The 16,789-nt window shown below is 38.0% G+C and overlaps 1 protein-coding gene across 6 annotated transcripts in view; it reads left to right on the top strand.

Moving 5' to 3' along the window:
* OSBPL3 (oxysterol binding protein like 3) overlaps positions 1–16,789 on the top strand; it is an 87,173-nt gene that overhangs the window by 47,628 nt on the left and 22,756 nt on the right. For 4 of the 6 annotated variants that reach the window (XM_058833008.1, XM_058833009.1, XM_058833007.1 and 1 more), the window contains 9 exons: positions 264–434; positions 3,996–4,122; positions 4,955–5,058; positions 5,203–5,295; positions 5,879–6,035; positions 8,455–8,585; positions 11,284–11,391; positions 14,090–14,224; positions 14,906–14,999. In XM_058833008.1, the coding sequence (XP_058688991.1) occupies positions 264–434; positions 3,996–4,122; positions 4,955–5,058; positions 5,203–5,295; positions 5,879–6,035; positions 8,455–8,585; positions 11,284–11,391; positions 14,090–14,224; positions 14,906–14,999 (1,120 nt within the window). The remainder of the gene's footprint in view (positions 1–263; positions 435–3,995; positions 4,123–4,954; positions 5,059–5,202; positions 5,296–5,878; positions 6,036–8,454; positions 8,586–11,283; positions 11,392–14,089; positions 14,225–14,905; positions 15,000–16,789) is intronic. The other 2 variants (XM_058833010.1, XM_058833011.1) reach the window with 1 other exon arrangement.

The following is a 16,789-nucleotide window of genomic DNA, read 5'->3' as shown; positions in this document are numbered from 1 at the left end:
ATCTAAGTTGCTCTAGTATTGTGTTCTGCATTGGAAGGCATAATTACTAACTGCAGTTTCTTTTTTCCCTGACTTTATCTTGTGATTAATTTTCTGTCATGCCTAAGCAGTGTGCATTGTGGTAAGAATATCCTTAGAAAAACTTCCCTGATACTTTGCCAGTAGAGGTCAGCCAGGCTAGCTGTCTAATGAGCACAAAATACCATCATTTCCTTGTTAGTTGTTTTGAATGTGAATGTCATCAACCCTGAAATTTTTTGTAGGTGAAGTCTCAGGAGCTGTTTGATGAATGGGTAGCAAAACTTCGCCACCACAGAATGTACCGTCAGAATGAAATCTCCATGTTTCCTCATGACGCCAATAATATTTTCTTCCCTGTGTCTACTACTACAGACTCTGTCCCTGGTTTCTGTGATTCTTCTCCAGGTAGAAAGGTAATAGTTTTTATTTATAGATAATGAGCTTTCATAAGGAATTAAATTAGTCTAATTTGTGTTCATTAAATAAAGAGCATAATGGAAGTTTGTGGTGGAATTTCAGTTATGCTCTAAAATGTCAAGAGGAAAATTTATTATTTATTGATTTATACCCAAACAGTTTCCTTTATGATGCTGTTAAATTTTGTAGTAGTTTTTCACTATTTTAATCCAGTAAATTGTATTTTCACAGTGCATTTCAAAACCGTATATTGATTTAGAATCCTCATAATTTTTGGGACATATATCAGTATTTGTCTGATATGTGCTGGTGAATATTAGTCACAGAAGACTACTCAGTTGTTTTCCCTTTAGCATTTTGTTGTATATCCTTTAGCTTATAAACCCTCTCCCCTTTTACATGAATGAAGCTGACTACTTAACTAAGGAGTATATAGGAATTGTACAAGAAGCCATCAACTGGGACCACTATTTATATTTTTAACTGTGGGAGAAGCATTACTCAGATCAATCTAAGGACTGTGCTGTGGGTGGATATGGGGTCTGGATGGGTCTAGTCATCAGAATATTTTTCTTTTAGTAAAGTCTGTGAATTAGTTTCACAAATGACAAGACAGATACTCGGTCCAACCCCATAAACGGCCTCTTTGCAATTTCACGGAGGATGGTGTGTGTTCTGTGCCTGAACACTGCCTCTGTGTCTTCAGCTGTCTGTACATTGGCTGACCTTCACCCAAAGCAGCTCTTCTGCTCCAATGTAGAATCACTGGTTGCTTTTGAGAATCAAAAACACCTGTTCTGCATTACTACAATTAAAATGTAATAACTGTTTCTGTCAGCTTCAGAATGATTCCTGAGCAGCAATGCCCTCCTTGTTCTCCTTCTACCCAAGGCTTTCTTTTCCCTGTTGTAATTACTTCACGGTCTGAGTAGGCTCGTTCCCCAATACCCAGAGTTCAACACTTTATCCTGTAATTGAGGATGAGTTTTAGCAAACACAGACATGTGTCTGAGCAGCTTTTTGCTCGAGAGGGAGGAGATCTGTGTGAGCGGGCAGCTGAAGGAACAATAACTCACCCTGCGGTAACAAGGCCGTTCTGCAGAGACGTGTCTGCACGCATTTCGTGTGCCAGCAGCTCCGTGGCTCTGACAGCCTGATCTCCCCAGGCAGTGTCTGCAAGGGAATGGCAAATCTCCTGTGGCCATCTAGTTATTTTCTCCTGAAAGACAGCGGGGATAGAAGTGGGGAAGAATATCAAGGGCAGAAGTGGAACATTGCTAAGTCCATGGTATATTTATGCTGGTGCCCTCTTAAAAACCCCCAAAACCCCTGGTCACTGTGTGGCCCAGCATATCTAAAATCTATGCTTACTGTCAGGAAACTAACCATTTCTTCTTTGGCATGAAAGACTTTAATTCAGACTATTAATCCAGATTTGCGCTGCAAAGAAGCCCTACTTATTTTCATGTGAAAAATAGAAGGGGATAGTTCTTAAGCTGCAGTTAATCACCTTAGCTGTGCTCAAGCTAAATGGAAATCTGCCAATTCACACCAGCCTTAGCTTGGCATTAGTTGATATCAGTCCAGCACTTAGGTTATTTTAAGAAATATATATCAAGTGAACTTTGAGTTGCATTTTGTTTGCTTTTAGCAACACTTGATTGGTTTTCACTTTTTTTTTTTATTGTTGTTGAGAGACAGGTGTAGGTATCTACACACGTTTATATGGAATTCTTGGATTCTGAAGCTTAACTGTGCTGATCCAAAGCAAAACTATGAAAACTGGAGCTACACAAGCTCTCTCTTGTCTGCTTCTTGGCAATCCCTACTTCCTTCTTTCCTCATGCTCATGTCACTTATGTGTATGACTTCTGGAAAAGATGGTTAGGTGAGGCCAATTTCTGAAGAGATAAATGTGGAATTGGTTCACAAAATGCCAATGTAATTGGCCGTTATTAAATTCAGTTTACTTGTGCTTTTAAAGGTACTGAGATTATTATTTGGATATGTATATGTGTGTGTATATGTTTATGTCTAAATACATGACTAAAGCTTGTACAGCTTTATGTAGGAATAAGCCAGTTAAGCTGTATTAATTTAAAAACAAGTGCTCACTGATGCTTACTGCTATTGCACACTGACACAATACCAAATGACATCACATGGATGTTGCATTTTATTTTATTCTGAAACTCAGGTTGGTGGTTATGTTGTAAGCTTCAAAAGGGCAACAAAGAAAGTGGCAACTGACTGAGATGTAGATGAATTTTCTTATTTATAGATTTAAAATTAGCACTTACTGGAGTTCTGATATAAGGTGAGAAGGGGGTAAAAAAGTTGGTAAATTGTATGCTTCAGAGAAGAGCCAAACAATTTAGTCAGCTTTTCTCATAGCCAGTAAAATGGCTGTGTAATGGTACTAAAATAAAACAGTTTAAAACAGATTATCAACAAGATGTTGAAAAAGCATGTGATTTGTGCATCTTCCTGACCTGGGTTTTATTGAAAATGAAAGGTTTAATGAGATGTACAAATAATTAGGTATTTGAGTGGCTATTATTTGTAGTTACATCAGAGAAGAAAACAGCATTTTAGGCTACTATTAACTGGTAATAGTACTGGGTAAAAATTTCTTCCTATTGGAAGTTATTTAATTATACTGCTCATGTAGCTCTTACGCAGAATTTCCATCACCTCTTGAAGGATCTGATGATAGGCACTGCTGAAATTGAACTAAGTGTGAAAATGTTTACTGAGGTGTTGTCAAAGGGTAGTCTTTACCCAGATAAGGTATATGACCATCCCTGTATTAAGGCCTGTCAAGCCAAATCCACGCTGAAGTCATTCAACCTTGTATAAAATTCTAAATGACATCTAGTGTCAAAATTGTAAGTGATACCTTGCATTTACACTGAAAAATAGCTTCACCAAATGTGCATGTTACATCTGAGTTACTTTTGGGGCTTCTTTGGAAAGCATGGAGGAGGACCAGACTGAATTTGGTCCTCTTCAGATATGGTACTTTAATTGCTTTACAGAATCACCAGGTTGGAAGAGACCTTCAAGATTATCGAGTCCAACCGAGCCCTAACACCTCAACTAAACCATGGCACCAAGTGCCACATCCAGTCGCTTTTTAAACATATCCAGGGCTGGTGACTTCACCACCTCCCTGGGCAGACAATTCCAATACTTGATCACTCAAAAAAAACCCCTTTTTCCTAATATCCAACCTATATTTCCCTCAGCACTGCTTAAGACTGTGTTGACTTAATTTATGCAGAACTTTGCCCTCCCTCAACATTTAGTTTTTGGTAAATTCTCATGGTTCCTTGACTTTTTCTACTGCTTGCAGACAGCAGTTACATTAGTTATCGTGGTGTTGTGCTCAATGACTATATACCTAGTCTAGATCATACACTTTTTTCCCCTCCGTGTAATTGATGCCTTCAGTCCTTGTCCATGAATCATGGTCCTCAACTGTTGGTTGTCAGAATTAGTGTGCACAACATTAAAATATTGTGTGTTAATAATTCACTTGTTCTTCTTTGGAACAGGCAGGCAGCTTGACCAAACAAAATTCAACATCTACTGGAGGTAATTTGTCATTTTCTTTTTCGAGCAATGAGTCCAGGATTTCATCTTGGCTACAGTCTTCTGAAGACATGGAAAAATGCTCAAGAGGTAATGATATTTGAAGAAAGTTGAAGGTAGCCTAATATTAAATAGCATAGTTTCTCTTAACAATGAGATTATTATACACTAAGTAGTCATTACTGTTAGAATTTTCTCTGAAACTGGAGGAAGGAAATAGGTGGTTGTTGGTTAAGTGGTTACTCACTTGTTTGCAAAAGAACTGGTAATTTTGGATGTGGGGGTATCAGTTGTGGGCAGGTCTTCAAGGAACCAATGCATTTCAGTACATTTTCTTTTATATGGGAACATCACATTCAGTAGTAAGATTTGAACATCCTTAGGCTGGAAAAAGGGAAGCATCCAAAATCTAGTAACTTAAAAAGCACTAAGTCTTTGTACTTCAAAGTCACCTTCTGCTTTCATGCTTTCCTAAGAGCATGAAGATCTTCCTCATGTTGGCAGTGTCTATGTGCTATTTATTTGTTAAATTTCTACCTACCAGCGAGCTTCATCTCTAGTGCAGAGGCGCCTCACCTCTAGGTCTGAATGCACAATTCAGTGTTGATGCCTGTGGCATTGTTACCCTCACCATGAGGAGCTCTGACAAATCTCAAACTGTAGAAATTATCACATTACTCTCATTTTTCTGCATCCAGCTAGGGGAAGATACCATGATCATTATACACAACATATAGATGCTTTTCAGTATTTTGAATTTGAACTTGACTATAGGATACAATAATTTTATCCAGCAGTCTAAGTCTTTTAGTCAATGAATAACTTAAGCTAGCTGCAGTCAAAATAGGACTAGCCTACAAAGAAAACTGTCAGTGTCTCTGCTACTTTAGGGCAACTGAAAATACTCTGTTATTCCAAACAGACCTCTCCAACTGTCACGCATATTTACTGGAGATGAATCAGCTGTTACAGAGCATGGATGTTCTTCACAGGACATATTCAGCTCCTGCTATAAATGCAATGCAGGTTTGTTGTTTCAAAACAAAACCAAAAGCTCTTTTCCCTTACAATTCCAAAAAATTACCCCAAATCCTAAAGAATTGAGGTGTTTCTTAGTGTTGTTAGATTTATGGCAGCCTCTATTGTTTTTGTCCTGTGTGTTGTTAAAAGGTTGGACCTTTTGAAAGCCCAAAGAAGGAAAAGAGAACACACAGGAGGTGGCGATCCAGAGTTGTTGGGAAAGAGGCTAAAGGAATGTTACAGGTAATTTCAGTCCTTTCAGAGCCCATCTTCCTAAAACCTCAGTTATTGATCACTTCTTGGCATGACCAGTTAAAGAAATATGAATCCTTTTTAAGCAGAGTCCTATATTAGCTCATATTAAGTGGTAATATATCAGACAAAAATCTGCAATAGAATCTGTCCTGTTATCTTCAGGACACTGGCCATGTTTTTCACCCATTTTCAGTCTTCTCTAATTTGCTGGGTTGTTTTGTGTTTTTTTTATGAGTGCTTATTTTTGCAAATTCCCTGGATAGTTTTGTGCACATTTGCATCCAGAGGCCATGTGATTAGATACTTATGAGTGGGGAGAAATAACCTAGCATATTTAACAGCTCTCAATGGACTTGTTTTTTTGAATTTGGCAATCTCCCATTATGGCACTTTGGGACAAGTTATATCTGTGGTTTCATTTGCCAGGTGCCATCCATTCAAAGCTTATTGATAATTGACAGTAATTTTTTTCATTTTTTGGTGTCTCCAACATGGAATCCAGGTGGGCACAATAAAACAAAATTTTCTTTACAGTTTATAAAAACATCACAAATTACTATCCTACTTACAGGTGCCTTCAGTATTTTCTGCCCCTATGAGACTGCATGCTTCCAATCCAAACTTATCTACAATAGATTTTGTAGAGGAGAAAAATTACTCTGATGGCTCTGAAACATCATCAGAATTTACTAAAATGCAAGAGGACTTATTTCACATTGCACATAAAGGTAAATGAAATTGTCTTTTATAAATGGTTTTATATCATCCCAGTTTAGATAATGATATGGCTTTTGAGAATTCTTCCTGTTTATTGTTTAGAAAATGCAGTAATCACCCTTTGTTTAATTTCCTTGAGGAATTGCAAGTGTTGATCTTGTGATCAAGTGAGATCTTGAGTAATTTGAAAAAGTTGGCTTAATCACCACTTTTAAAGGTTTTTATTTAATAGAGAACTGTGCCTTGTTTTATGTGCTAAAAGCCTAGATTGTTTTATTTGTTGCCAAAAGGTAAAATACCTAAAATCTGTTGCTAGAAATACAGCAGACTGTACTCTCTAGTATTTGCACGCATATTTGTGCATATGGGCACATTTATGTTTCTATATTCTGTGTGCTTCACAGTAGTTTCAGTCAACATTTGTTGGTGATGCAAGGGTTGCTATGGTAGTAACCTATTTTTAGTGAATACAGAAGAGTAAATCATGCAAAGCAGCCAGAGGGGGAGCTTGACTAGAAATATTTCTTCCCTCAAAATCATTTTTCATTAGCAGTGCTTTGTTCCATCACCCTCGCACCAGAAACATTTTTATTGTTTAAGTGATCTTGGTGAGGAAGGCACTTAAGCATTTATAGCTGAAAGGCTTTTGGGAGTGTAGGCTTTGTCCCCTTTGGCACACAATATTGGTTGATGATATCAATAAGCATTCTTTGCTTGCTGTTCCCCTTTGGTGTCAATGTATCTTGATTCTGTTATGTAAGGAATGTATGTAAGTAGTAAACTTCATAAAGCCAATTATAGTCAAAACTGACGTATGTTTTCCAAAAGAAGAAAAGAAGTGAGGGTGGGATGCGGTTGGAGAAGTTGCTGTTAAGCAGAGCAAAGAAATTATCTACTCAAGATCATCTTACTGGAATTGTCCATTATGGAAATTTTTGTTAGATTGATCCACACATTTGAAGGGACAATTTACTTTGTTCTATTGACTGTAGAATCATTTTACTAAAAGGGTAAAGAATTTTTAGTACTTTAGAACTTTTTTTCTGTAAAGTTACTTCATAGCACACCCCTTCCAAGAAAGAGTAGTGGAAAAAACTTGTGTCACCTTTTTGGTACAAATTGAATAAAATGTAGCATTATTAGTTTAGTAGGTAATAATTCTTGAAAGTAAAGTATACAACATATTAAATGGTGTTGAAAGTCACTGAAAATTCTGGTCATGTTATCTACAAGTGAAAGAAAGCCTAACAGAATAGTTGGTATATTTCCTTCTCCATCCTGTGATACTGTTAAAGGTTTCTTTGGATAATATAAGATTTAGCTTTGGTAGTGGTTTGCAGTGTTGGAATACATCTTAAGAATAATTTTTCAGAAGACTAAACGAGGTTACATAACTAGTGAAATGATGAAGATTGAGGTTGACTTGGAGTGGATGATCAGGAGAGAGAAGTATTGGGAATTTCTTATTGTTTGCCTTTTTCATGCATCCATGCTCAGATTTTCTATCATCATTTCCCTCTAAATGGATTCATTTTTGCATTGGCAAGTCTCATGACTGTATTACAGGGCTTGATTAGGTCTTCACAAGTCCCTTAATACTCCAGTCAGATGAATGCTGAAAACATACACAAACAAATACTGCTCAAATAAATTTTTATTCCTTGTGGTTAAAGAGAAGATGCAATGTCATAATGATGAAAAAAAATTCTAAAAGTGCCTTTCCTCTATAAAACCCCCTGTAGTGATTTTAAAATTGCATAATCTGTTGTCTGATTTAAATGTATTGGGCTGGTGATAGTGCCTCAGGAAGGAGCAGAAGCAGCAGCATAACATGCACATCATTCAGGATCTGACCCTTTGAGTCACTAAATCTTCTAACAAGCTGAAATTTCTCTATCACAGAAAGAGATAACAAAACAGACCACCACATTTGACTTGCCTGTGGGGAAACTACTAACCCTATAGCTGTGGCACAATATGTGTAATAGCTGCCTTTTTTTGATGGTTTTTTTTTCCTATTTGATTTTTTTTTTTCTTTCATCTCTTCATCTCCCCCACTGGAATTTATAGGGGAATATGGAATACAGTCAGGACCATCTGAAGATTCAAGCTAATTGGGAAACAAAAGCAAGTGAAGAGCAGATGTGGTTAGTTAGCTTTGTTGCCATCTGTCACAAATAATCAGAGTAATTTTGACTGTGGCTAATATAGTCAAACTAGTAGCCTTCACCATAAACACATTTCCTGCAAAAAATCTACCCTAAAACCTTGATTAATATTACTTGTTTTTGGTAACCCATTCTGGATCTCTCAACCTGAGTTCTTGTTTCTGTCACTGTAAATGATGCTTTATTGGAGTTTTATGTAATTGGTGTGTATACAATTGGTAGCAGCTCTTTTTAACTGTCACTTTTTGTGAAATGGTTCTAGTTTACTTCACCTTGAGGTCAGCTTTCAGCTCCATATCCACAGAGAGAGAAAAGCTGAAGCAGATGCTGGAGTACGATGCATCCTCATCTCCATCTGCACAAATAGTGGGCTTGAAGAATGCCTTAACATCTGTAAGTGACATGCTGAAGCTCACCAAGCTTCATTGTCATCAGATACTACATTTAAATTTTAGAGTAGTTAATTTCTGTTTCTTTAGTGTCAGCTGTGTGCTTAAAATTTGCAGAATTTAATCATAGTAAGTTATTATAGGTAACATTTTTCAAAGAATTTGCTAAATGTTAAAGGTATTGTCAAATCATTGTAGTTTGATGGATTAATTTAGGTATGTAGTCTAATCTGCATCATTTGAGATTAAGAATCAGAGGGATGCTCTATGAGTCTGTTTTCTTTTGAACATGCTACTACTCACCTCTGATGGGTCGCAGGTTTCCTTTTCCTTTTCTTTACCTAAACAGCACTCAAATCCTCACTCTGTGACTTGATATAAAATAAGGGTGAGAGTGGCCGAATGCACTCAGCTGCCCCTTCTAATGCACTAGAGCTTCACCATGCTGCACCAAGACACTGCACAGCAAATTCAAGTACAACTTGTTTATACTGGCTTCCAACTTCAATTATCTCTCAGTCCTCTAAAAGCAGCAATGGAGCTGTTAGGGCAGAGTTCGAAATGACAAACGATTGTGCTCTTTAAAAAGGTGGGGTTTGGTTGATGTGCTTTATGTAATTGGTGGACACCAGAACTTTTCAGCTTGGTCATGTTTAAAAACATCAACCAAACTGATCTGATTCCAGAGCAATGAAGGCATTCATTACCCTGGCCTTAAAATTTCAGTGTTTATTGCAAACACCACATCAGAGGCAGGGGAGACTCTCTGGCATGGATCAACGTGATGTCGATCATCTAAGAATTTAAGAATATTTCAGTATGAAAACTTCCCTTTGCTTTATAAAAGCTGCATGTGATTATAGTTTCTAAGCGTATGACATGTCTCTTTGCCTGGGCCTACAGAGGCTGTGATGTCTCCACAGTATTTAGAGAAAGCTGAAGCCTGTTGCATAACTGTACTCGTTTACTTGCACTTCTTTGTTTATGGCTTTCAGATGTTCCACTTCTGATGTTTGAATAGGTGACTTATTTTTCCAGTGTTATTTGTCTACCATGTTCTACCAGAAAATCACTGCTAAGATTGCTAAACTCAGTGAACACTCAGCTTAGCATGAATGATTTTGTTTTCTGGGCACTGAAATTTGGTTGTCCATCTTCATCCTGTATATGTCCTTTAAAAATCATTCATTTAGGTCTTACCTGATACTTAATTAGTCTTGTAGCCCATCCAGAAATCAGCTGTGAACCTTGGCTTTTTCAGCAAGGTAATCACCTGTGAGTGCTCTTCTTAATCTGCAGATCTGTAATGTCATGATGCCAACAGAAATTTTCTCACCCCATACAGCAGAGATCCTCTAGAAGAATGGAATGAGCTTCCTTTGAATAAATTTGGTAGCATAGATAGGAAACTTGACATTTTTTAGACTTCCTTGCAAGAGTGAGTCTTGTGTTACTGACTTCGGCTTAGTGTTTGTTGTTGTTCATTTTAGTTTGTTTTCTGTACAGGAGGAGCAAAAAAATCACACACAGGTTGAAAGCTATCAAACATAAGTCTGTTGTGCTCCCATCAGCCTGGCAGTGGAGGAAAAGTGAACAGATTTCAAGTGGATAAACCACCACAAAACTAGTATATCTCTCTGCTTCTCCCTCATTAAGATAGTATCCTTGACCTACACACATTCTAAGAAAAGAAAATACAGAATGGGAAATGATACAATATTTCTGGTTTTGGGGGAGGAAGAAGAAAACATTTTGTAGCAAATAATTGAAATGGGAAGATGCTATTATAGGAGAGCTATTTTGCTCTTGCCTGATGAGGATTTAACACAGTGCTGAGCATTTGGCACAGTAGGGATATATATACCTTTTTGGCAAATTCAAACCACATATAGGTAAAGCCAGAAATAAGTTTTCTCCCCTCCATCATCACATTGAGCTTCCTGTCTTTCTTGCACCCAAGAAAATTTTCAACACAAATTACTGCCAAAAGCAGAAGCATTTGTGGGATAAAGCGGATGTGTAAACACCAGGGCTCTCCACGTCCTGGTATTGACTCAGATCACTTAAAACAAGATGTAAGTCTTCAATATTGTTATAAAATTAGTAACACAATCTTTTATTTCAGAGACATTTTCATTGCAGGGTTAGGCTTCTTCCTGCAAGTCTACTATAATTGACATCTGTCTGTCAGGTGCACCCAGAATAAGTAAATAATATGTAACAAACATGCGTTTGCAGTAGAAGCTTTTTATGTCCACTACTGCCACTATAATCTGATAGGACATAAATTGTACCTGTTACCTGTGTGAATTTGTCTTCTTTCTCTGTCATTGGAAGGCAAAGGAAACTGCCAGTTTGGGAAAATCAAATTGTTTTGGATGTGTCAAGAACTAATGTTGAGAGAGGCTATGTTGGAGATGGGGGTGAAGGAAGGGAGCTTGAAAAGAAAAATATCCCTGCCATCTTTAACTTTTTTCCTCCACTTATGTCTCTGTTTCCTCATACTGAAAAAACCCAGTTTTAATTTGAGAGATAAGGAGTAAGGTTTGAAGCAATTATTTGCTGAACCAGTAAAAAAATTATGGGGTGGTGGTGTTTTATACTGCACTTTAAATAGTCTTTGCCCCTTTTTATGCAATAAAGCCACGTTCGAGTTAGTTGAGAGAACTTTATATCCCCAATATTTTTGTTAAATATTCCAGGCAATAGCACAAAACACAGATCTTAAAGACCGGTTACGCAGAATACATGCCGAATCTAAGATCATTGATTCAGCATCTAATGCAAAATCGAGCCCAGATTTGGTGAAGGTGGGTATGGATTTCCTCTTTCAGTGATGTCCGTTCCTCCAGCCCCTACATCTAGACAGTGCTGCATAGCTGCCTCTCGTCCTGTTCTCCGTGTCTCCCCTGTGGTGTGGTGTGGTAGCAAAGCCAGTCTGCTTTCCTGGTTGTGAGTCATTTCTGATGATGCATTGTGTGATATTTGATTTCAAAGACTTTCCTTGTGAGCAGGTTTCCTGAGCACATCTTCCATTGCTTTTTGCTACTGGTTCCTGGCGTTCTCCCTCGCCTCCTGCCTGCTTCTCGTTCAGCATGTACAGAGCTGCCACCTCATCACCCTGTGCCTGTTTCTCTTGCCCTTTTAGTCCCTTGTTAAGTTCTAAAGATCTTTTGTCACCCATCTGAGTGCTCCTAGGCCAGAATGTTGACTACCAGTGTGGATCCTGTAAGGTTTAGAACAATTACCTGGCATTTCCATGAAAGGATCAAAGTTAATGGGACATACAAGAGCCCTTTTAGTCTTCTTTGTGCGAAGCCAGGGAGCTTTCTGTATCCAGTTAGCCAGTTTGAGATTCCTCTGATGTTCAGACAGGTTTTTGGCTTGCTGCAGAATGCTTGTGAATCTGGTGTAATTATAGGTCATAAGATGTAGGTGTTAATGGTGTTAGTGAGGGAAGCCAGAACTGTGTTATTTCTGATGGATTTTCCTAAATGTTAACTCATAGAGAAACCTCTGCTGTGCTTGTAGTATAAATCTTTCATTAGAACTTGAGTGGATGTAATGCTGGGGCTTTTATGTAACTAATTATTTCCTTTTTTTTTTTTCTTAAGACAGTTTAGTCATTCCAGAACAGATTCCATCTGTTCACTTCTGGTTCAGTTCTGTTTTAGTGGAGCTGTGTTTTGGTCATATTTAGCTGTTCAGTTTGGCTTTTTTTTTCGTTTAGGTAGTTGATCATTCTAATGCCTTTTGCTTTAAAACCCACAAGAATTTGAACAGTATTTAAACTGCTATCCAGAAAAGCATTCATGCATTGTTAGTTTCAGGAGTTATTTTCCTTTTTGTGGAGGTCCTTGCAATGACAGTAGGTTATTTCTGAAACTTGTGCTATGTGCTATACATACACAAAGAGACACACATGACAAAAATAGCCTTCAGAAGGTCCTTTGGAGGTTGCATTCACAAATTCCCTCTGGCATGGCTTGGGATGAAGGATGAAATCACTTATACCGGAGATGCTTCATTTCAAGATTGTCTGAGGACTGTGATACAGCAGTGCTGCTTTGAGGAAGACAGGGCTGCTGCACAAAGCTTGTCACTAAATGATACATTGGGCGTTGTGATACACCTGTGAAAGTTGAAGCAGTATAAAACAGTATCCCAGTCTGTTGGGTAATTTAATTGTATTTCATCATGTCGAAGCAGGAATATGGAACAAGACAACCTGAGGCTTATGTGTTAGGTATAAAAAAACTGGTGCTCTTTTATGAGTCTTTCCTGCTCACTTTCCTTCTTGGATTCAAAACAATACTGGAAACAATCCTAGTAGCAACGCTTATGTGTGTAAGGTTATTTTTTTTTTCACTTGTAGGCTGGTGTAACTGCCTTCCTACAGGAGAGACAATGTTGAGGTTCTCTTTTATCCCTGCTGTACAAGGAGGGGTTTTTCAAGTCTTTTGTATAGCAGTTTGCTTTGTTTCCATGTCAGCACTACCAGCATGTACCATATAACATTCCAAACTAGCAGAACTTACCAACAGAAAAGCTTTGAAAGGTTTGTCAGCTTGACTGGGGGCTTGTCAGGCTGTTCACTATGTTGTTCTGAAAATAAAATACTACAATTCCTGAAAAATTATGATACGGGAGTCATGGTTATAAGCTAGTAAAGCACTTCTTGTAGAAAATCTTGAGGGCAGCAAATACACTCATTTGGGCCAGCATAGCTCGTTTCCTTTGTGTTTGTGGAGTTATCAGGGAAAACAGTAGCACACAAGCTTCTCCAACTTTTGCACTGCCACCATAGAATGAGAAGTCTCACTGGTCACCCCACCTCTACCAGGCCACCTTTTGGAGCTCTGCTTACACCAGTGATCTGCAGAGCTTCTGTGGAAGGGGCTATCAAGATCTCTGTGGGCAGACAAATGTGCCTCCAGCAGCAAAAGCAATTCTGATTACCTGGCTTTGATAATATGCTGGTTTTGGGTAACATGGCGATATCTTAGGTGTGGATATGAAGGAATGGTTTCCAAAGTGCAGCATAGAAAATCAGTGAAGAAAAAGTGCTAGGTAAACATACTATTATAAAGAAAGCGACTTTACCCCTCTGAATTTTGTAGACTACTCTACGGCATGATCAGGAAGGAATGTGAATCTAGTATGCAATATAAAGAGATGGGAGTTTTGTTCTTTTCTGGGCATTTTGATGATACGCTTGGGTGTATCTGGCTAAGTCATTCAAATAGCAAAGCTTTCTTATATGCAGCACCTTAGGTGATTTACTCAATATGCACTGCTTTATTTTCCTTCTTTTTCCTTCTCTTTGGTCTGTTTTACTTTGTTTTTAAATCCCACTTCAAAACACATGCTATCTTTCACGTAAATTGAAGAGGAGCATGTGCAATCTTCTCCCAGTGTTTTACAGCCCTTCAAGTTAGGAGATGGAATTGCATGCATGAATGTTGTTTGTGGTACTTCCCCGCTCAAAACTTTTTTTCTTTTAAACAGGAAAATTCAAGAGAAGAAGGCAGAGGTCTGGTTCACCAGGTTTCCAATGAAAGCAGACTGTCTATTGCTGACTCTCTCACAGAATTTTTTGATGCACAGGAAGTCCTACTGTCTGCTAGTTCTTCAGAAAATGAGGTAGGAGCAAGAAGATTGACGTCATTCAGATGTATTTTCTTATCTTCTTATTGACATGAAATCTTTCTGAGTGCTAACTGTGTATCAGACGACTGCCAGAAAATTTAAATTTTCAAAAACATTTAGAAATTAATATGCCATTTATATTTATTTGTTGTCATTGTCTCTTCACTGTAAAGGGTAGCAATTATTATGAAGAAGTCTTATATACACAGTGAGGGAGATGGCAATTAAGTAGCTCACATGCAGATACTGCAGACATTGCAGTCTGCCTTGAGTCATTATACAGCATCACAAAAATACTTATTCATATCTGTCCTTGTGGTACTTGTAGGTACCTTGAGGCTGATGTCATGCATATTGAAATTTATTAGAGCATTGTTTCCTCTCTTGGGCGCCATAAAAACCTTGGCTTTTGATATAAGGAAAGCCTTCTTAGTTGTGAAGCCAAGGAGAAGAAGCATGTCTCCACTCAAGTTAAAATTTCCATTATAGCAATCTCTCCCAAACTCAATTCTGTCTTCTTAGGACTTTGTAGTACTTTTCTGTAGTACTGAAACACAGCTTATATGGTTCAATCATATAAAACAATAATTGTAGGTGAAAGAAATCATTTTCACATGCATTTGGAGTTATTTTAATGAGTGATGCATCTTGCTTTTTTGCCCACCCCACACTCAGGTATCAGATGATGACTCATATGTAAGTGATATCAGTGATAATGTCTCAGAAGATAATCTAAGCAATGACATGGAGAATGAAAGACAAACTTTAGGTAAGTTCAGTGGGTTTTTTAAGCCATGTTTTGAGAATTTTGTTTCTGTTTGTTTGGGATCTTTTTTCTTCTCTTACTAGATAATTAGATATTATAGGTTTTGAGGTGTAAAAAGCTCATGTTTTTTCTCATATAGACTCAGATTGGTCTGGAACAGGCGATTCTGGCTAATCTGCTTATCTGGGCACTGTTGATTAAGCAGGATGGTGGTTCTGTATCAGCAGGGACCCGCCTCCTTTCTTGGCTTCTTTCATGCAACTCCCACTCCTCAGTTTCTCATGGCCACAGGATTTTTTTCAAAGTAGTAAGGCCCAGCTGCTTTCATTTTTTCGAAAGGTTATTTTTTTCTTTCACACTGTTTTTTCAGTCTGCAATTTAGCAACTGCATTTGGAAGTCCTGTTGTTCTAGCAGAACTCAGTGTTTACAGGAACATGAGAATAATTACTCACTGGCAGCTCTGGTGCATGACCATAAGAATTTCCTTCTTACATGCATAAATCATGATAGTCTTGTTAGTACATATGCTCATTTGTGCTTCTAATGGAAAGAGACTCAGAGAAAGGAGAAGAATTGTCATTACAATCTAATTGGCCTTGTGCCTTCAACTTATTTCAGCTAACCACAATGTTCTTCCCAGTCTTACAATATATTTTTATTTTCAAAAATGCTGAACAGTGATTCAGCTGTTTCCTGATCATCTCCAAGGACAGCAGATTCCTATGAACTTGGGTAGTTTGATATGTATTTTGTAAATGTTCAAAATGAAGGATTTTTAATTTTTTTCCTTTAAGATTAAAAAAACCACAAATGAATTTATCTAATGATCTGGACCTTAGAAAGCTGTATTAATGCTGGCAGTTCATCTTTTTCTAACAAACACTGTCACTGAAGTTCCTCAGTATAAGAAGCACCTCTGCATGCTTCTGGTACCTGCTATTTCTGTGCTTTGGGCAGCCTGCCACTGCCATTAATAGAAAACTGGATGTCTTTTTCCTACAGGGCTGTAGCTGCACCATAAATTGTGGGATTGTGACAAAATCCTCCGGCTACTGTAATGTAGAAGGTCAGATCAGATGTTGATAATGGTCCAGTTTGGCCTTGAAAGTCATTGACTCTAACTGGAGGTCAGATGGCTAAACCTCCTTCAGCATTCATCTTGCCTGTCACAGCTCTTAGAAACTAGAATTGCCTGGGTCTTTCTGTAATGGAGACTAGGCAAATTTCATTGCTTAGAAAATCTGGCATCTTAGTATTGAAGTTCTTGCTGTACTCTGGTCTTTTCAGCAGCTTACCTCAGTTAGTGGACTGGTCCAGAATATGTAAATAGTTCAATTGGTATTCTACTTTTAATTAGAAGCTGTCAAAAGACATAGCCAAATCCCATTTCTGGGAGCTCTTTTAAACAACAATTAAGTTTTTAGCATTTATCTCATTCCTGAGATATCTAAGGGAACATCCTTCTTTTTGGCCTGTTCCAATATTGAATTAATTCTTCCAATAGGGAAGTATAGAAGTCAGCTCCTTAACTCTCACCAGTATAATTGTTTCAGGTAGACTTGTTGACTCATAGTGCCCATGCCATTTTTAAGCAAAAAGAGAGACGGAGGCAAGGGACTGCACATAGTTCACCTGACCTTGTTAGAGTAACTCAGTCATATGAGGTATTAGGACTTCTGGTTTGCCAGTGGCAGGAAAGGTGGAAACTCCTTCCTCAAAACTCTGAGGCTACTGATTACCCTTTAAAAGCTCCATGTGAGGCATGGGCTGGGAGGCATAGCAGGCATGGAGA

The sequence above is a fragment of the Poecile atricapillus genome, chromosome 2 (genome assembly GCF_030490865.1).
Source record: "Poecile atricapillus isolate bPoeAtr1 chromosome 2, bPoeAtr1.hap1, whole genome shotgun sequence".
In the NCBI taxonomy this organism is placed as follows: domain Eukaryota; kingdom Metazoa; phylum Chordata; class Aves; order Passeriformes; family Paridae; genus Poecile; species Poecile atricapillus.
This window is presented reverse-complemented; position numbering and strand designations above follow the sequence as displayed.